At 40.7% G+C, this 22,403-nt stretch overlaps 1 protein-coding gene across 1 annotated transcript in view; it reads right to left on the minus strand.

Annotated features, from left to right (window-relative positions):
- The window catches only part of LOC137497204 (A disintegrin and metalloproteinase with thrombospondin motifs 12-like), a 205,073-nt gene that overhangs the window by 42,443 nt on the left and 140,227 nt on the right, over positions 1-22,403 (minus strand). The window contains exons 16-18 of the mRNA XM_068225729.1: positions 19,439-19,562; positions 4,450-4,573; positions 2,952-3,118 (exon numbers count right to left, since the gene is read on the minus strand). Of these exons, the coding sequence (XP_068081830.1) occupies positions 2,952-3,118; positions 4,450-4,573; positions 19,439-19,562 (415 nt within the window). The remainder of the gene's footprint in view (positions 1-2,951; positions 3,119-4,449; positions 4,574-19,438; positions 19,563-22,403) is intronic.

Genomic DNA, 22,403 nt, shown 5'->3' on the forward strand with positions numbered 1-22,403 from the left:
TACCGTTGTCAGACTAACTCCACTACGGTGAATACTGTCTAAAAGGCTCAGCGTAGATTTTGATGCTGAGCCATAAGCCGAACTACCATAGTCCATTCTGGAGAGGACCGTTGCCGTTTAAAAACGTAGCAGCGCCGGGCTGAATTTGTAATAACCGTACGTTTAAGGCTAGGTGTAGAAAAAAAGTAATTATACTTTTAAGAATGTCAGTAGATATTGAAGACTACTGCACGTTCGATAGCGGGCCCATTGGAAACACCACTGGAAGTGAAAACTTAATGTCGACATGTTTAACGGTTCTCGAGTTATTCGAGATGACATCTTAGATCAGGCCATTTCGACTCGAGCACTTAGTGCTGGGGTGCACCAGCGCTGCACTCAGCAGCACCGTTCCCCTCCTTCCCCACCTATCCCAAGCCGTGGTCGCTGCATGTGTACGTAAGAGACAATACATCCATTTACATTCTCTTGCCATTCTATTCGATAGAACAGACAGCGGAGCAGTTGGTTTCTCTTTCGTTAAAAATGTCGTTTAATCCTTCTTGGGTGGATTCATATTTTGTTCTCAATACCGAAGGGAAAGCTCAATGTTTAATTTGTCATGTCATTTTCAGCGTAAAGTCTTCAACCGTTCGACGACACTACCACAATAAACATGTTTCCACCTATGATGACATTGTTGGCGCAGCAAGAACCGAACAAATTGCTAAGTTAAAATCGGAATTGCCAAGTTCTTCAGAGATACGTAATAACATACTCATTAGGAATTGTTTCACATGCAATTTAGGAGATTTGTTTTCTCTTTTGGTTTTGTATTATTAAGAACTTTTTAGAATTAGATTTAGATTTGCTGCTAAGAAAACACACCGGGCTAGTTGGCGGCGCGGTTAGGGGCGCTCAGCTGTGAGCTTGCATCCGGGAGACAGTGGGTTCGAACTCCACTGTCGGTAGCGCTGAAAATGGTTTCCCATTTTCAAACCAGGAAAATGCTGGGACTGTTCCTCAATTAAGGCCATGGCCGCTTCCTTCCCATTCCTAGCCGTTTCCTATCCCATCATCGCCATAAGACCTATTGAAAAAAACACAAAGATAATTATTTTAATTATTTTATCTCCCTGTCCCACAGATACTTGAACCCAAAGGCGCACTTCGAGCACGTTATGGGCTATTATTGCTCTAAAAATTGCAAAAAGTGGGCGACCCTTTACTGATAGTGAATTTGTAAAAGAATGTTTAATAGAGTGCTTGGAAGTACTGGGTCCACGCGCTGTGGCTCACTTTGAGGCGATAAGCTTGTCAAAACAAACCATCTCTCGTCATGTACAGGAACTTACGTTTGTCTGCTTATGAAAATCTTGGAGACTATCAGACGTCGTTACAGACTTTGCAATCTGAACTCAATGCCCGATTCAAAGAAATGATATGGTACCTCAACTTGAAATCTTTATGACCCCATTTTCAGCACGTCTTGAAAAATCAGCTTCATATTTCCAAACAGAGATGATAAAGCTAGAGTGCGACGCAATCCTAAAGGACAGGTACTATCACTACAGCGGTGGTTTCATATTCTTTTACAAAGGTGTTCAACCACAAGAATTTCCAAAACTTCAAGCAGTTGCCTTAAAATTTACGTCAATGTTCGGTACAACGTATGCATGTGAACAGATGTTTTCAATTCTGAATATAAATAAATGGAGACCTAGGACTTCTCTGTCTGATGCGGACTTAAAAGCTGTACTTAGAATTTTTACTGCCAAATCGATTGTACCCATTATTGGTAAATTAGTTGCCGCAAAACGATGTCAACAATCGACTTAATTGCTAAATGTACATTAAGGCAAACGTAAAGTATGTACAGAATAAATTGTGTGTTTATACGTTCACAGAACTGTCATAAATAATATTGTTTTCATAAGCTGCGCGCTGACTTGACCTGTGGTTCTGCCTCTGCCACTTCCCCTCCTTCCCCCACCACCTCAACGGTGCTATAGCACAGCACCGGGGCTGCTGCCGGGGCTGGCCGGGGCCTTGGGAGCACCTCAGTTGGAATCGCTTATCTTAGATGAATAATCCTCTTATTTTGGTGGTGGTGATTATTGTTTTGAGATGAAGTACAACTAGACAAACATTCTCCCATAACATTAATCAGAGGAGGATTTCGGCCCGGCGGTGTAGGGGCCAACGCATCCGCCTGTTTGAAATAATACTCATAATTGGATTTCAGTACATTACATTATGGTCATTTACGAATTCTGTGCCAGGGAATGTCTCAGTGAATTCGGCGGCCCCGGGTTCGATTCCCGGCCGGGTCAGGGGTTTCTAATTGTACATGATTAATATCCCTGGCCTGGGGCTGGGTGTTTGTGTCATCCATAATGTTCCTTTCCTCACATTCAACACTTTACATTTCCGCAATTTCCAGATACACGCAGGTTCATAGCATGTGGTGCAAAGTAGGGGCAACAGTTCTTAGGTCGACGCCCCGAATAAATAACATTTTTTAAAAAATCAGAGGAGGAAATGTAAGAATGAAGGTATCAGTAAAAGGGTCACCAAGGGTACGGAAATGAATGATATCCTAGTTCTCGTAAACCTAATACAGTCGGGGTCGGCGAAGAGCACGGGCTGAAGAGGGGAGGTCGGCTAGGATAGGCTGGCCCAAATTAGTGGAAGCAATGCCAGGTTCTTCTAGAGGCTCCGTTGGCAGCAACGGTTCTCCAAAGATTAGAGCGTCAGGGGGACCCCTTTCAGTCGCCTCGTACGATAGGCAGGGGACACCGTGGATGTTTTCTACTGCCATCACCCATAGGGAATGGCCTCATATATATGAAATGACACTCATCATTGGATTTCAGTACATTACATTATGGACATTTACGAATTCTGTGCCGTGGAATGTATCAGTGTATTCGATTGACTTCACTTTCTCTCTCTCTCTCTCACACACACACAAACACACACACTTTTTTATACTTACTTGTGTTCCACCCCCACAATGAGCAGAACAGTCACTCCATTCAATGAACTCCCAGTCGTAGACTGGATGGTAGGATGCATTGCTGCCTCGCTGGAAGAAGCTGTATTTAATTCCTGGGTTGATTGATCCGGTGAATAGCGTCTGCAAGAAAATTGTTTAAATGAAAATTAATCTGGAAGTTAAGTTTTAAAATAGAATGAAATTAGAATTTATCTCTCGAGAGCGTAGTGCCCGAGTCACACAACAGGGTAACCTTGTCAATGTAAGTTACAATGTTTTTAAAATAAAAAGCAAACAAATAAACAAATTAACTACGAGTGACCGGAGTTCAAGGGTACTTAGTGCACCAACGAGAGTTCGCGATTAAACGTGCGACATTAGAGTAACTGTAAGAAAATGCTATTCACTCACTGACAATTGGGTCAAGATGCCCTCTCTCTTGAGTTCCACTGTGAGCACGTTTCACAGATAATTGATGGCGTGACAGTATTGGAGTTGCTCAGATACGCGTGGTACTGAATAGCGGCATTCGAAGCATGGCTGGGGCATCTGAATGTTATGAAAAGTGTTACTTGTGGGACTAATCGAACAATAATAGCATTTTATGGCCCGATGAGAAAAGCGATGGCAAACTACTTCAAACCTCGTTATGCATTATGTGCTTAATAATAATAATAATAATAATAATAATAATAATAATAATAATAATAATAATAATAATAATAATAATAATAATAATAATAATGGCGTATGGCCTCCGGAGAGGCCTGGTGCAGGCCTTTTTCTAGTAGACGGCCTATTAGGCGACCTGCATGTCTGTGAAGATGAGGGCCCTACCTAGGATGATTTCGAATGTTGAATACGCCACACACACCCAGCCTGCGAGCCATTGGAATTAACTAATTAAGGTTAAAATCCCCGACCCGGCTGGAACCCCCTGAACCGAAGGCCAGTACGCTGCTCATTCAGCCAACGAGTCGGACATGTGCTTAATTATGGCGCCACTATCGGTGTTTGAAGTTTTCCTATAATTTTATAGCCTTAAGTGTTGCTGTTTTGATCTTGTGGGCTGAACACCTGACAGACAGTCCCTTAGGAGTGGTGCGGAATTTTCCAATGGACCTATTTCTCAATAATTTAGTTGCCTAATTCTGAAAGGGCTCGCAGACTTAGTTGGCGCTAGCTAGAGTATTGTACTTTCTACTTACGGTATGTTTCTTTTAACTCATTAAGCAGATCAATTTGAGCTTCCCCAGTTGACCGGTAGGTGGATGAACTATCCATCCAGTCTGACCGTCCTCAGGTTATCACTTGAACGGTCAATGAACCAACTATTAGCTGGATGATACTATTGCAGGGCAGTGCATTATTTGCCAAATGCCATTCAAGTATCTGTACGTCCGTATTCCCAGCAGTACCGATATAAATTACAGATATCAATGTATCGAGATGAAAATATTACAATTACAGACCTGAAGAATAAGCTCCCGATCCGTAGGCCCCTTGATAATCAGCTCTTCCTTCTTTGGTTCCACGTGAGTATACACACCAATGACGTCATCACCAAATGAGTACTGACCATCCGGCTGTTCCTTTCTGAAATCAAATCCTTCATATAATTGAATGATAATCCTATTCCTTTCGATACCTTGAGAGTCTATTATTTTACCATTCTAGGAAGTATCAAAATAAATGGTGTACTTTGGAAAAACAGGTGATGGTGATTTAAGAGGACGTACAAATAGGCTACTATACTGTATTAACACTCATAAGAACGAAAATATAGGAGATACGAAACTTCTAAGAATTGAGATATCGGTGAGATGAAATAGCGAATGGCTTTTAGTGCTGGAAGTGCCGAAGGCAAGTTCGGCTCGCCAGGTGAAGGACTTTTGATTTGACGCCCGTAGCCGACCTGTGCGTCGTTATGAGGATGAAATGATGATGAAGACAACACATACACCCACCTCCATGCCAGCGAAATTAACCAATGATGGTTAAAATTCCCGACCCTGCTGGGAATCGAACCCGGGACCCCTGTGACCAAATGCCAGCACGCTAACCAGTTAGCCATGGAGCCGGACACTTTTATAAAAAATGTAAAGGTAAGGGAAGTGCTACGAGGGACGTGAAAATACTCTCTAAGCCTCGCAACCTACACCGGGGTCGGAAAAGAATAGGAGTTGAAAAAATGAGGTCGGAAGGACAAAAATGAAGACATGGAGCCTGACACTAGTAAGTGGGAGCAATGCCAGACTCAGATAGGGGGCCCGTGCTCACCAACCCACATTCCAAAGATGAAAGACCCTGGGTGGTCTTGATATACCACATACATAAACTGCATCAAATTGCTCCTCGAAATTAATTATGTAATATTTTAGGACATAATAAATAACAATGTTTAAAAGTTCGGTTCTCTTTAACTAAATCGCACTGTTTTACACACAGTTATAGCATAATTAGGTACCAGTGCGTATATAAATAATACTACTAGATAATTTATTTTTTGCCACTTTTATCAGATGCTAGTTGGGCCACGGGTGTGATCTGTGTAATACATGTAGACATGGTTGAGTTTTACGAGAATCTTGCAAATTTTGGGCTGGGAAGAATTGAGATTATGGAAACGAGCTGCTCGACTAAGTGGTATGTTTCGAGCTGCCAGTGGAGAGATGGCATGGAATGACAGGAGATGAATAAGCTTGAATGGAGTTAAAAGTAGGAAAGATAGGGATATGAAGATAAAGTTGGATTTCATGAGGATAAGTTGGGGCAAATATTCTTTTACAGGAAGAGGAATTAGGGATTGGATTAACTTCTATCTTTCTTTCTTTCTTTCTTTCTTTCTTTCTTTCATTCTTTATCCGTTTATTCTCCAGGGTTGGTTTTTCCCTCGGACTCAGCGAAATATCCCACCTCTACCGCCTCAAGGGCAGTGTCCTGGAGCGTAAGACTTTCGTTCTGGGGAATATGATTAGGAAGGAGGACCAGTACCTCGCCCAGGCGAGCTATGCTGAACAGGGGCCTTGTATGGGGATGGAAAGATTGGAAGGGACAGACAAAGAATAGGCCATGGACTTAAGTTATGTACCATCCCGGCATTTGCCTGGAGGAGGAAGTGGGAAACCAATTCGAGGATGGCTGAGGTGAGAATCGAACCTCCCACCTCCTACTCAGTTGACCTCCCTAGGCTGAGTGGACACCGTTCCAGCCCTAGTACCACTTTCCAAACTTCGTGGCAGAGCCGGGAATCGAGCCCGGGCCTCCGCGGATGACAGCTAATCACAGCAACCACTACACCATAGGGGCGAACCGTAATTTGTATTCTTACTTTCGTAAATCTCCCACCTAATCATCTTTTTATCTGTGATGCGACTGTCTTCTATAGCCCTTAGGTCGCCACCGATCTTTTCGGTTACAGTATTGAGATTTTTGTTGGCCACTCTCTCCACTGTGTTCACCCTGTTTTCTACTGCAGGTATTTCTTCATATAATTTAGCACCTTGTGCGTCAATTGATTTCATAGCTTATTTCATGCTGTCATTTAACGAGTATGTCGCGGTAGCTAACTGTGTGTTGAGTTCCTTAGCGATCTGTTTAAATTCCTCTTTCACCTCAGCCCTATTATTGTCACAGCGTTCTAAGAGTTGGTGTTGACTGTCCAACAATTCTTTTCTTAGCTGTCGCTGGCTGGACGCAAATTATCTGCGCTCTAAGGTTTCCTCGCAGTTCCTATTTGATTTGCTAGGTCAACTCTAAATAATGTCTGCAGAACTTCAACCTTCTTTGTAAGTTTGGTCGCGAGTGTAGCCTGTCCCTTCTCGCATTTTTCCTGACCGTTTTCATGTTTGTCCAGGGGCTGCCTGGCCGAGGCGGTAAAGGCGTGCTCGGTTCACCCGGAAGGACGTATGTTCGAATCCCCGTCAGGAAGTCGTACAATTTAAGAAATGATTCCACTTCCGGAGGTGCATATGGCTCTGAAGTTCACTCATCCTACACCAAAAATGAGCACCAGGTTAATTCCTGGGGGCAAAGGTGGCCGGGCTTAGAGCTAACCACTCTACCCCATCAAGTGCCGAGGTTACGGATAGTGGAAGCCTTTACCTTACACCCGTCCAAGGGCCTTCATGGCCTGTTCGGAGAAGACTTTGCTTTGCTTTCATTTTTGTCCTTTAGTTCTGTGGCTATCGTTTTCTAGCTATCTTTCACCTTATCAATTTTATTTAGTTCTCTTTGATTGCTTTCAAGTTTATTCGTTAGTTCAGCAGCTAATGCAATTTGACCTGTCGTTAAGGCGGATTGCACATATCAGCGGTGACTTCCACAGTTACTTAATACAAAGATAATATAGGTATCTAGGGACTACAGGAGAAATATAACTGACATTTACAGCAATTGCAACTTTCCATTTGTTATCCATCCACTGGGATAACTCTATCATAACAACTTTAAAAAAATGTACATGTATTGCAATCAAACATGTATCAACACAGTACTCATATTAAAATAAAGGAAAATATGTGTATTCTCAGGTTTTAGTCTGCTCCACTTCTAACTACTACTATATTGACTTAAAATACAGTCCATTTACCTGTCATATATGCCCATATGATTGATGAAGAAGTGCCGGTCCATATTGGCGTACTATAAATACTTACTGTATTTAGTGCAACGAAGAATTTGCGGACCACATTGGCACGTCACTAAATACTCACTCCTTATGTACCATTGGAAACGTTGAAGCAGCGGTAATTTGGTCTAGGGTTCTGCCACGGAGCTCTGTAATAAAATATACTTACCGCTCGGAGACTCTCATCTGCTTGGGACGCAATCAGTTCGAGATTCTTCTAAATTGGTACATAAGGGAATTAAATAATACCAGTACTACCGCTACTAACGGAGAGTGGGCCAGATTAAATTTTAAGGAATTTAATTTATTATAATCGTGAAATTTATTAAATTCCAAAAGTTTAAGTGGACAGCAAAATCGTTAAATTTACTCAAATTGTAGATCAATAACCACTAACTAGGTTATGTCATAAGCAACAATTCTCCATAAATCTAATAACTAAATACTCTTACCAGATCACGATCAATTGAAATGATTAACTAATTTGATATTAGTTGCTGGCATCAGAGGTGTGCAATATTGATCAAATGATGGACGTAACCTTAGTTATATTTCATTTCAAAATGTCAAATACAGTAATCGTTACATAAGGTAACTCTGAACAGTGTTATCTTTAAATGGATTGAAAGTTAACAGAATTAAAATAACAAAATAAAAGTTACACTGAAAACTATGAATTGAAACTGCTCCAATAAATAGCAGGAGTGCCCTGAGAAGACACATCAATTTGGGAGTATAATGCTCCCTGTTATATCATCGTTATCTAAATTAACATGAAAAAACATATGACCTCAACTGGCTTTCATGACCTGGTATCAAATGGATACTGAAACTAAATCACATCAACTTATTACATTACATAATTGACCTTAGTTTGAGCTAACATAGCCTGTATAATTTGTATATGAGCAAGTTGTGAACACTTATGAGCACTTACGATCACTGTGATGTATACTTGGATTCTGTGAGTCAATTTGTAATTAATTATTCCTTTAGATCAGCTGAACAGACCTGCCCAACATTTACAGTACACATTAGCGTTTTACACACTCAAATTTTTTACCCGATCGGGTCTCCATAATTGGCATATATTTTACCGCAGTTACCAAGGAAATGTCCTAAGGTCTATGTTTGTACATTTTCAGTCTTATTTGTTTAATCTTTACAGAGGTCTGTTCAGTTATTTAAATATTCAATTGCAATTTCGTTCGATACTGAAAGCGAAATGTTGTTTTAAGAGAAGTAACCAAGCTGCCATCCTTCCCTAAGGTAACTGATCTCATATTTACAGTACAGTGTGGGTGAATCCTCCTACGTTGACCATAAAACAAACCAAATACACGAGAAAGCGTCATCTAAGCGCCTTTACCCTAATTATACCACCTAAATACACTCCTGAAAGAGAAGACACCCTATCATATCTAAGTTACACTACTTACACAGAACAATAAAATCACGGAACAATCTAACTCTCATTTACTCCTAAGCTGCTGACCGCACCTTTCATTCAAATGACTGAATATTACTAAATGTTCTGATGATTTCACTCGTCACAGTGGCTATGGTAATGTCTCACCGTGGTCGGTGTGTGACCAAGTCCAATTATCTCATGTCATGGTCACCATAAAAATGTAAACTAGTTGGACATGTCCCTTGAATTTATCATCAAAAGATTCGGATTGATAAAAATAGGCATGTAACCTACTCCACAAAAATGCATCCGGTAATATCCTTCTACAATATCTTTTAATTATTCTTCCCAGATAAAATTACGAATGAAAGGTCAAGCAAAAATCCTGGACTAGAATATTATTATATAACCTTCTTAGGAAAATGTTACCGTGTCAGGTATTTATCATTTGGTTATTATAATTATTATTATCCACAGATGTAGTTTTAAAATATAAAATAACTGGGTATCAATTTAACTCTGCTGCATATCAGAGGACTAAATATTCCCAGTGCGTCTGGATGTTGTGATTGTGATGATCTTCATAACATGTGTCCGATCATTTATAAACAGGCATCTGCCTCTCTCTCTATCACAAAGCATCTTGTCCCTCTTTATTCCCTCTCTTGTTTTCAACGTAGATACTTATTTCTATTTCTCCCTTATTTTTGACTCAGAGCTTTATTTGTATCCTTTTCATCCTCACTCGTAGATTCTTGCTCTCATAACTGCGCGTAGCACGCCACTTGTTAATCCAGAATTTTTTCACTCGTATCTCAATGTAACATTTACCTCCTCTTGCGGAGTTTTATTACTTTCTCGTCGTGGGAAAAATTTGCTTATTGCTCGATATTTTTATTTATATCAGAACTCAAATCACTTCTACCCATCCTGTCGGCACTGTAACAATAAACTCACTGCTACGTAAACAACACCTAATATTTATCAATCATTTCTTAGAAGTTCCCAATTACTTTATTACCGTATGGCTATCAATAACAGATCCTTCCATGGACATCAATATCCTTATATTCTGACGTTATGTTGAAAGCTTCGTAAATCCCATAACTTAGAAATGGCTAAATAACTCATGCAAATCTTAACAGTATTATTATCATTCCCGTTACCTGACTTCAAAAAATGTCATAAATAGTTAATATTAATCACGTAATCAAAACTATCATAACAATTATTATCGTCGCGAACCATCACTACAAAATTTTCATTCCCAACAAAACATATTTTTATTATTATTTTACTTTTTCTTATTATTCTTAGGTGACTTAGAAATTACGGACACGGTAGATATAATTTTAGATTATTAAGCGACAGAATGGATTTCTCAAAACCTAAATATAATGAAATAATACACGTGAAGTGGAAAATGACTTAATGCCGGGCCCTCGACATTAATTCACGACATGACCGTAATTTATGGTGCGTGACATAACTATTATTTTTAAGGTGACTTAAGCAGTCCTTCTTAAATTATGATTAAGAATTGACATAAGTATATAGGATGACAGCGTGGTCACGGATATAGTTAATTATTTACTGATTAATTAAAACAACATTCAATGACCTGGACAGTTCATGGTGTGGATTACTGCAGTCACGTCCTAGTTCGTGAACCATGGGCAACAGCTGAGTGGCCTAGTAAGTGGTCCTGAGAGTCGGGATATCAGTTGCTATGGAATGGGAGTGGGCATCTCGGACATATTCTGAGTCGTGGCCCTCCTTGTGCTCAGGCGGCTAGGACTATACAATCTACCGGTGGTCCCTAACCGCTTACAGGAGAGATCCTCACTTGGACTACGGGTAAGTAGGGTAGCATCCTGCTTCATGAATTTACCGAGCTCAGAACATTTTAAGCAAGCCTCGGACCTATGGGAGTAACGGAGTCACCCCACTCTCATTTGACAGGCGAAGGACTATTTGTAAACAACTAGGCGAACGAAATGGAATTCGATGGGGAGCTATAAATATTAATGGGGCTTATTGAATAAAGAAAGTAGAACCGGCACTGTATATTCACCACGTGAGGGTGCAGATGAAGATGAAGTTGACAAGTTTTATGAACCATTGAGTGACATCATAGGGTGAACAGCAGGGATAGGATAGTGTTAATGAGCGATTTCAATGCGAAAGTTGGAAATAGAACTGAAGGACACGAAAGGCTGATGAGTAAATGTAGGGAAGATATGGAAGCTAATGGGAAAGGGAAGCGTTTGCTGGACTTCTGTGCTACTAGGGGTATAGCAGTTACTAATACATTATTCAAGCATAAGGCTATTCACCGCTATACAGAGGAGGCTAGAGGTACCAGGTCCATAATCGACTATTTATCTTAACCGACTTTCAATTCAGGAAGTCTGTTAGGAATGTACGGGTGTTTAGAGGGTTTTTCGATGATACAGACCACTATCTGATGTGTAGTGAACTAAGTATCTCTAGGCCTAGGGTAGAGGAAGTGAAATCTGTCTGCATACGAATAAGGGTAGAAAATCTCCAGGACGAGGAAATTAGACGGAGGTACATGGATATGATTAGTGAGAAGTTTCGAACAGTGGAGAGTAAGCAGTTTCAGGATATAGAAAGAGAATGGGTGGCATACAGGGTTGTTGTACTAGAAACAGCAAGGGAATGCCTAGGAAGGACTGTGCGTAAAGACGGGGAAAAGCGAACATCTTGGTGGAATGAAATGAAATGCCGTATGGCTTTTAGCGCCGGGAGTGTCCGAGGACATGTTCGGCTCGCCAGATGCAGGTCTTTTGATTTGAGGCCCGTAGGTGATATGCGCGTCGTGATGAGTCCCCGTGCCAGCGAAATTTACCTATGATGGTTAAAATTCCTGACCCTGCCGGGAATCGAACATGGGACCCCTGCGGCCAGAGGCCAGTACGCTAACCTTTTAGCCATGGAGCCGGACCTTGGTGGAACGATGAAGTGAGAGCAGTTTGTAAACGTAAGAAGAAGGCTTATCAGAAATGGCTCCAAACAAGGGCCGATGCAGACAGGGAATTGTATGTAGATGAAAGAAACAGAACGAAACAAATAGTTGTTGAATCCAAAAAAAGTCGTGGGATGATTTTGTAGTAACCTGTAAAGGCTAATTTAAGCATCAGGGAAACCTTTATGGACATAGAAAAGAATCTTAGGAAGGTTGAGAAAGGAAATGAAACAGTGTTTTTGGTAATTCGGGTGAATTCATAACAGAACCCAGGGAATCACTGGACAAAGTAAAAGGAAATCATCCTGATGGTGTCGCGAACAACCACGCTCATGGGGAGGGAGAAAATGATGTCGGTGCTATTACGCTTGAGGAAGTGGAAAGGATGGTAAATAAACCCCATTATCATAAAGCAGCAGGAATAGTTGAAATTAGACCACAAATGGTGAAGTATAGTGGGAAGGCAGGTAAGAAATGGCGTCAGGTGGTGGTGGTGGTGATTATTGTTTTAAGAGAAAGTACAACTAGGCAACCATCCTCTATATAACACTAATCAGAGGGAAAAATGGAAGGGAGCCGACACTTCGAAAAATGAAGATATCGGTCAAAGAAAGACAAGGGCCACGAAGGGCGTGAAAATGAAAGACTCCCTAGCCCTCGCAAACCTAATAGCGTCGGGGTCGGAAAAGAACAAGTGTTGACCAAGAGAGGTCGGATAGGATAGGTGAAAGTGAGGAGCCTAGCACAAGTGGAAGCAATGCCAGAATTCAGTTAGGGGACCCGTGGTCGCCAACCCACGCTCCAAAGTCCAGAGCCACTGGGGCCCCTTTTAGTCGCCTCTTACGACAGGCAGGGGATACCGTGGGTGTTATTCTACCGCCCCCACCCACTGGGGGAAAATGGCGTCATAGAGTAGTAAGATTAGCATGGAGTGTTGGTAAGGTACCTTCAGATTGGACAAAAGTAGTAATTCAACTTAGCGATAAGCAAGGGACGGGAAGGATTGCAACAACTATCGAGGTATCTCATTGATTAGTATACCAGGTAAAGTATTCACTGGCATCTTGGATGGGAGGGTGCGATGAGTGGTTGAGGGAGAGTTGGATGAAAACCAGTATGGGTTCAGACCACGAAGAAGCTGTCAGGATATGATTTTCAGTATGCGCCAGGTAATTGAAGAATGTTACGAGAGGAACAGAGAGTTCGGTTTATATTTCGTAGATCTAGGGAAAACATATGAGAGAGTACCGAAGAAAAGATGTTCAACATGCTGGGTGATTATGGAATTAAGTGTAGGTTATTAAAATCAATCAAAGGCATTTATGTTGACAATTGGGCTGCAGTAAGAATTGATGGTAGAACGAGTTCTTGGTTCAGAGTACTTACAGGGGTTAAACAAGGCTGTAATCTTTCACCTTTGCTGTTCGTAGTTTACACGGATCATCTGCTGAAAGGTATAAAGTGGTAGGGAGGGATTCAGTTAGGTGGAAATGTAGTAAGCAGTCTGGCCTATGCTGACGACTTGGTCTTAATGCCAGATTGTGCCGAAAACCTGCAGTCTAATAGCTGGGAACTTGAAAATAGGTGCAATGAGTATGGTATGAAAATTAGCCTCTCGAAAACTAAATTGATGTCAGTAGGTAAGAAATTCAACAGAACTGAATGTCAGATTGGCGATACAAAGCTGGAACAGGTAGATAATTTTAAGTATTCAGGTTGTGTTCTCTCCCTGGATGGTAATATAATAAGTGAGATTGAATCAAGGTGTAGTAAAGCTAATGCAATGAGCTCACAGTTGCGATCAAGAGGATTCTGTAAGAAGGAAGTCAGCTCCCGGACGAAACTATCTTGACATCGGTCTGTTTTCAGACCAACTTTGCTTTACGGGAGCGAAACTAGGTGGACTCAGTATATCTTATTCATAAGTTAGTAGTAACAGACATGAAAGTAGCGAGAATGATTTCTGGTATATTCAGGTGGGAACAAAGGCAGGAAGCCACTCGGAACGAGAAGATAAAGGCTAAGTTAGGAATGAACTCGATGGATGAAGCTGTACGCATAAACCGCTGTGGTCTCGTGAGACGAATGGAGTAGGATAGGTTACCTAGGAGAATAATGGACTCTCTTATGGAAGGTAAGAGGAGTAGAGGGAGATCAAGACGATGATTAGACTCAGTTTCTAACAATTTAAAGATAAGAGGTATAAAACTAAATGAGGCCACAGCACTAGTTGAAAATACTAAAATCTTTATCTATGCCGATGACCTTACACTTACTACTCAAACTGATACCTTTGATGAAGCAGAGATTTATTTAACTGCTGCATTAGAAGAGCTAGGTACCTATTATGAAGAAAACTAACTCAAACCAAATCCAGCTAAGACTCAAGTTCGTGCGTTCCATCTGCGGCATGCACAGGCCTCTCACAAACTCGAAGTACTATGGAAAGGGTACTTACTGGAACACTTCTTTACACCAGAGTACCTGGGGATTATGCTGGATCACACATTGCTATATAAGAAATATTATCAAATCTTAAAACAAAAGATAGCTGCTAGAAACAAATTCTACGAACATTATCAGGAACAAGTTGGGAAACACAACCACAAACAATTAAAACGTCAGCTCTAGCTCTATGCTACTCTATAGGAGAGCATGCCTCCCCGGTTTGGTACAGGTCAGCTCATACGAAGCAGATCGACAACGCTCTAAACGAAAGCTGCAGGATCATTACTGGATGTTTGAAACCTGCAACCATTGAGAAGTTCCAACTTTTAGCTAGTATTGCTCCCGGTGAGATTCGTAGGGAGGTAGCAGCTAACAAAGAAAGGCTCCAATCATCTTCAGAAGCGCAACCTCTCTATGGATACCACCCAGCCACACAGAGGCTAAAATCTAGAAAACGTTTTCTTCGCACATCAGTTAACCTTGAGGGGAAAGCAGAGAATGCTAAGTTCAAAATATGGAAGGAAAGAATCAACTACCGTTCCAACCGGATGGAGCCGAAGGAAAGTCTTCCATGTGGACACCAGGGGAAGTGGACAGTATGGAAATCCCTTAACATACAGAAGCCGGCGGAACAAAAGTAAATTTGCGGAAGTGGGGTTTCTCAAGTGATTCATCACCTTGTGATTGCGAAGAGCAGCAGACGATCCAACATCTATGTTAGTGTGTTTTATGTCCTTCAATGTACACTATGAGAGACATGATTGCAGCCTACCCCAACGCTATTGATGTCGTCCAATACTGGGCAAGAATCATCAAGCTCTCGAATTGTTGCTTTATCTGTGATTGTATAATAGACTTGTTTGTATAGTAGGGATGTAGATATCATGCTTTTTTTTAAAAAAATCTGTAAGTTGATACTTCTGACACGAATAAGGAAAAAAGTTGCATTGTGGCGACGTTTAGTAAATACACAGAGGCTTGCAGACTGAATGCTGAAAGGCATAACGATATATAACGCTAATGTATGTCAATGATATGCTACTCACATAATCCAAGCTGCGTCATCGGGCTATACCATGCTGTCCCGTCGGCACCTTCATTGGGATATTAGCCATCTTAAATATTAGCGTTGTCATGGTGAAGAATGGTGTATATCCAAGTTGGCACATTATTTATACACTGATAAAACACGCCTTAATTTTTTCATACGCGTAACACTCTTCTTCAAATTAAATCTATGGTCTAATAGTAATAGTCATCCTAACACACTCCGGTGATAATCTAACTCCATTATGGTGGTGTGACGTTATCCTGCAGTTACATAATTTCCTATCAGATGATCAACTCTGCGGGAAAAGAAGTGGCCCTTTAATATATCGGTCGTCGGAATACCTGTCCTAGCAGGCTATCTAGCATTTCATTACAGTCCTCCCTTCTCGTTCATTGTCCTCTACCTGTCGTGTTAACGGAATGTTCTTGATGAGCTCAAAGACAGGCTGCCGAACTTAAAGACTGGCGAATACACAAGAAGTTGTCATTTACCAAAATGTTCCATCTATTATCCGCAAAGTAACCTCCAACTCAACGGTTTAAAAACAAACTGGCTACTTTTATGTCGGCTATGTATTTGGACATTGTCTTATGAGATCGTACGTTGGCCTAAACAATGGCGCATCATTAAGCTAAGAAATTGTCCGGTCCCGCGGTCTAGGGGACAACGCGTCCGCCTGTCACCCGGCGGCCCCGGGTTCAATTCCCGGCCGGATTAAGGGTTTTTAATCTTAAACGATTAATATCCCTGACGTGGAGATTGGGTGTTTGTGTCGTCCTTAACCTTCCTTTCCTCACATTCAACACTTTACACTTCCGCAACTACACTTACACGTAGGTTCCTCTTATATGGTGAAAGTAGTGGCAAAAGATCTGCAGAGGTCGACGCCACGAACAAATGTCATTTTTATATAAGCTAAGGAATTCATCTGCTTAGAGACTATCCTTCCTACTGAGAGTGAATAAATGTAGTTTATGAATATTCACTTATATTTCCAAATTACGCTGATGTAAGTCCTGAAGATTCGGTCGCCTGACGTTCACTCGAAATCGGTTAGATACAAAGGAATACTTTTCACGCACTGAAACTGAGGTAGACTGACTGACTGACTGACTGACTGACTGCACTCTCACTGTTCACTGACTGCCTGCTCATTGACTGAGTGTTCGGTTCACGTCTCCGTTATATACTTTCGAGTTCGACTATGTGATTCATACCCAAACTTCCGCTGTATAACGGAGCGTCACAGATTAATCCAGGGGCCCCGACAAGTCATTAGCAGGTGTCCGTTATCCCTCATTTTGCTGGTATCACAGTATGGATTTGAAAGTAGGTGTACGATCGTACTGTCTTGTCTAATTCCCTTGGCATGGGTACTAAGAAACTGAAATGTTGGCTATTTGTTTGATGGCGGCACTTCCTTACCTCCGTTTCTATCCATGCCTTCAACACGTGAACTGTCGTACCCAATGAATCTATTTCAATTAGGTTGTAATTAATTTAAATGAGTTCAACAAAAATGACATACACTCTGATACAGCCATTAGAAGCCCATTTGACATGGAAATTTTAAAAACTCCCGATATGGACCAAATATTCTTAGCGGGAAAGTTCGGCACTTAAAAACGGAGAAATTTGATTGGCGGCCCCATTTTTCGACGGGGTCTAAACCTCTAATTCAAAGGATTTCGGGGCAATCCTCTATCGTTGTCGTACATCTCAGGTTTCTCTGTCTAACAAAGATGCGTGGAAAATTTAGAAAGTTCCGGTTCCCAGTGTGCGGCGGGGAGTGCAGCTTCTTGCTAAGTGCATTTATGACATAACTGCGTAACAACCCCGAACCGAGCGTGCTCTAACTCTGCTATTGTGGATTACATTTTCTGCGTCGGTGGGCTGTGGCAAGTTCTGCAGTCCTTGCTAGAATTGTCGAATGCTGCTAGGCTTCCAATAAGAAAGTAATGAATTAAATATTCCACCATATCGCCTACGGCAGTTTGGGTGCAATATTTTAGATTTCATTTCCGTCCGCCTGTGTGGTGTAGTGGTTAGTGTGATTAGCTGCCACTCTCGGAGGCCCGGATTCAATTCCCGGTCCTAGCACGAAATATGAAAAGTGTACGAGGGCTGTAACGGGCTTTATTCATCCTCGGGTGGTGAGCTGAGTAGAGGGGGGTTCTATTCCCGCTACGGCCATCCTACAAGTGATTTCTTGTGGTTTCCCACTTCTCCTCCAGGCAAATGTTGGGATGGTACCTAACTTTAGGCCACGGCCGCTTCATTACCTCTTTATTGTATATCCCTTCCAATATTCCCATCCTTTCCACAAAGCCCCTGCTCAGCATAGCAGGTGAGGCCGCCTGGGCGAGGCACTGCTACTCCTCCCCAGTTGTATCCCCGACCCAAAGTCTCACGCTCCAGAACCCTGCCCTTGAGTAGGTAGAGATGCGATCCCTCACTGAGTCCGAGGGAAGACAACCCTGGAGAGTAAACGGAATAAGAAGTAAAGAAAGAAAGATTTCATTTTCCCTTATTATCGAATTCCGCTCAATCCGTCTAACCACGAACTAACCGCTTTCATTACGGGTTATAGAAATGTACAATTGTACAAATGTTATACTTGGATTAAACCTCGGTGGTTTTAATATTATGTCACTGTGGATTGATTAATTATTTGTAAATAAAAGATACCGCTTTGCCTGTCCATATATAAACAACCTCATAACACAAAGTCAAATTTATCTCCCATTTAACACACTTGCATTGTGTTCTCTCCAAACAAAGTTAGCCTGGCTTGACTGTAAACCGTACAAAAGTCTCAATCGCTCGAACTTCTACCAATTTGCATGGTCATATTGTTTCCGCAAGGGGATTCCTGGTAGATCCAGATCGAACATCGGCTACTGTAAAGATTTCTCCACCAAAGAACCTAAAACACGTTTGTACCTTTTGAAGTTTGTCAGGCTTTTCAAGCCGATTCATTTCCAATTACTGGCATATCACTGAAACACCTACTCTTCTGCAACGTAAAGAACGTCAAATTCCAATGGACAAACTCTCAGCAACAGTCATTTCATACCCCAGAACATTATTATTACAAACACCCATATTGTAACTACCAGATTACTCCCTCCCCTTCGAAGTTAATACTGGTGCTTCGGACATCGCTTAATGAGGTATTTTTAAACAACTTGTGAATTAAACATCATTACGTACTGCGTACTCTAGTAATTCACTTTCTCCTAAGAAAAGGAACTGTTCATCCTTCGAACGATTCATAAATCGGAACGTTTTGCGGAATACCTTGAACATAAGACATCTGTTCTCAAGACTGGCAATTCAGCACTCTTGTGACTCCTCAATAATGCGACTGAGATTTTTCGGACTGGACATTTGCATTTTTTAGGTAATCATATTACCATAAAAGTGATCCTCACGTCAAAATTAGTTCAGCCAAAACAAATAGGCCGCAATGTGTAACGAGATGATCAAGTTATTCTACGAATTTTCATTGAATTCTATTATCCATCTTTCAATTCCTTGTGCATGTTCTCGCCTTCATGTGCCCGAATAACCGAGGGTTTATGTATTCTAAGGATGCGAATGAATCCTGTAAAACACTTTGGACATGATATAAACTATGCAACTGTGAGTAAGCTGTGGGCTATTATTTTTTTATAAAAACAAAGATCACGGACAGAATAAGCATTGAATATATGAGCAAAAAGTGATCAAGAGATTGGAAGATATAATGAAAGATAGACAGGTGGACAGGGAAAGAACACATATGACCTTATGAAACTACTTCATTTATATTTTTGTAAATAGGTAAGTACTTCATGTGTATGGAGAAAAAATTACAAAGCCGTCCAAAAACAGTATACGATATGAATATGAATTCATTACATACATTATTTAGTTAAGTTTGTACATACCTGTCACCATTAAGAAGATATTTTTCCTTTTTATCCTTTATGGCGATGAGATTGCCTGATGATTTAACCTCACGTATGTTTATTTTCGTGCTTCCTTCTGGAATTCTTACTATTGTCTCGTATCCTACGGATAAAAATAATACCATATACAACTGTGACCGGAACAGTGATAAAGAAGTATGGATATAAAAAACAGTCAGCAGAAACGAAATACTTAAGCAGAATGAGAATTAAGATGAATGGGAAGATTTGATGAAAAAGTTTGGATCTATAAGAGGAATAAATGTCCAAAAGAATGTCAAACTAAGGTATTGCAAAGGCCAATGAAGAACAAGATAGCCCGGCTCTCCCACTGAATGGTCAGCGTAGCGCCCTTCGGATCGGAGGACCCAGAACTCGATTCACAGTTGACCCCAAGATTTTAGCAACATCTGGTTGATTCTTATGGCTCGGGGACTGGGTATTTGTGTTCGTCTTAATACACAGTATTCCTTTTACTCACGACACAACATAACAAACAAAATAGCAATCACCAGTTAAGCACATAGTAGCGAATATATTGCACCCATAAGCGAATGTGCATAATAGATGCATAAACTAAATGTTTAATAATTCACATATGGGAATACTGCAGAAGGCTGGGAAAAGCTTGCAGTCTCACAAAGCAACATTCAGGCGCCGTTCAGATTGAAAATATATCCACAGAATACGTCTTAAGGCACGAACAGGAAGTAGCTGGCCTGAGTGGTACGTCCAATTATGTTTATGATGCCGACGAGAGGTGGAAACTTTCTATCCAGTTCCCACGTGAATCCGCACATCGGAATCTGCCCTACCTAGATGTGCGAGAGAGAAACGAATAATGCCCGTCATTCCTTAGCAGAAAGTGGAAGAATCAAAGCTACTAAGAGCGCGAACGTCTCAGCCAATCAAAAAATTGCAAATTTTAATGTCTTTTCATAGCGAGAATCTACAGCTAGTATTTCGCGATTTGGTGCTCGAAGTAGCTGTGAAAGATTATGTCCTGACTTCCAAACAATATTTGAGGAGTTATCAGTGCAAATGTGTGGTTAATCAGTGGTTAAATAAGAAATATTCATTTTTACATGGAAGAGTGCTATCGCCCAGGAAATGAACAGTCATGGCGCGAAGGCGCCATACTCTTGCAGAAAATAGAGCCAGTGACGCGCGCCATCATATAAATTAACCTGTGATCGTTTCTCATAATGCAGTGTAACACGTAAATTGGACCAAAATTAGGAATGTTTAGAACACATTTCCTAAAATTCTAACCTAGGGACGTATGGTAAATCGGTCCCAAGTGCAGGATTATTACGCCACATCCCTTCCACAGAACTATTTTCGAAGTGGGGGGAGGACAGTTTACAAAACCAACGACACCAGTGTGATGAATCCTCTGTCTTGTAAGAATCTCCGGTCTTGTTTGAGAATTTGCTCTTGTCCGGACCGACAGTCTTACGGGAGAACTTAAATGTACGGAGGCGACTCTACGGAACGCGATAAGAGACAGTTGTTGGCATCCGAGTGAGTAATGTATTTACTTGTGTGAGTAATATCCTAGCTGAAATGAACACTTTGACAAACTGTTATTCAACTTTAGTTTATGCAGAGATAATCAGGCAATTAAATTAACAAATGACAATGGTAGTTATATTCTCAACACTTGCCTTGAATGAACTTATAATGTCCTAGGACCGAGATGAACAATGAATCTCTTCGTAACACGTAGCTGCATAACATTTTCCCTAGTTCATGTGTAGCTTGTATATTTCGTGGAAAAGTCATATTTTGGAGGACGATTATTATAAAAATTCTCCACATATCATCGGGAACATTACATTTAAATTTTTCCACACTCTCATAGAACTACTATTGCAAGTGAGATATTTGAGAGCAGAATTAGTCAAGCCAGTTACAGGGAGAAGGACTTTGTTTTCGCTAGTGGAATGCTGCGGCACTAAGACCTTGAGTCCAGTGTTATGGTTAGAGAAGGTGAATAACCAATAATCCTTTACACAAACAAACTGAGAGGGGTGAGAGAGACGACAGTAGGAGGCTAGGGAGGTAGCGGAGTCCAGACTTTCAACTTCACGTCAGATGCTCAATGCAGTGTCATTGAATAATCTTCATAGGAGTGTTAAAATGCGAATACTGATATAAATGTGGACGTGTGCTACGCTATCGTAAAAATGCATCAAGTTTGTGCGTGTGACATCTCGGATAACCACATCAGCTTGAAGATGGAGTACTAAATTCATCATGACGGAGACCGGAGGGTGATCCGACCTGCCTCCAGCACAAATGAGGTAAATGAGCAGAATATAAATATGTAAATATGTAGGACTATAAACAATCGATGATCAAAAATGCAGTTTAGAATTTTAGGTAGGATTGTAAACAATTCACGTGTCGGATGGTATTAATTGTAGTTTGATATCATTTTCACTTTTGAGTTAAACGTGAGACTACGACAATTATATTTGACGACTCGGAATATAAATGCCACAGTGTCACAATAATAGTAATTATAAAATTTAGGATCGTAATAATAATAATAATAATAATAATAATAATAATAATAATCATAATAATAATAAATAAGTGTTAGCGAGTGTTGTTTGCGTAGTTTCCTTAAGTAAATGTTTTTCATATTATTTCTGGATCATTTTGAAGTAAGTCATTTTGACATATGAGAATCCTATTTTACTAAGAAATTTACATACAGTGTAGTGCAGATTTTTAAGTGATAATAATAATAATAATAATAATAATAATAATAATAATAATAATAATAACAATGGTAATGAGTGTTATTTTGTTGACGTTTTGATTTTGTAGATGCCGCCATGTTAGTTTAAATGTATACTTTTGCTATTAGCGCATCCAGTTTATTATTTAATGTTATGTAATAATTATTCAGATGACCGTTTCCGGTAGCTCTCAT

The sequence above is a fragment of the Anabrus simplex genome, chromosome 1 (assembly GCF_040414725.1).
Source record: "Anabrus simplex isolate iqAnaSimp1 chromosome 1, ASM4041472v1, whole genome shotgun sequence".
Taxonomy (NCBI): Eukaryota; Metazoa; Arthropoda; class Insecta; order Orthoptera; family Tettigoniidae; genus Anabrus; species Anabrus simplex.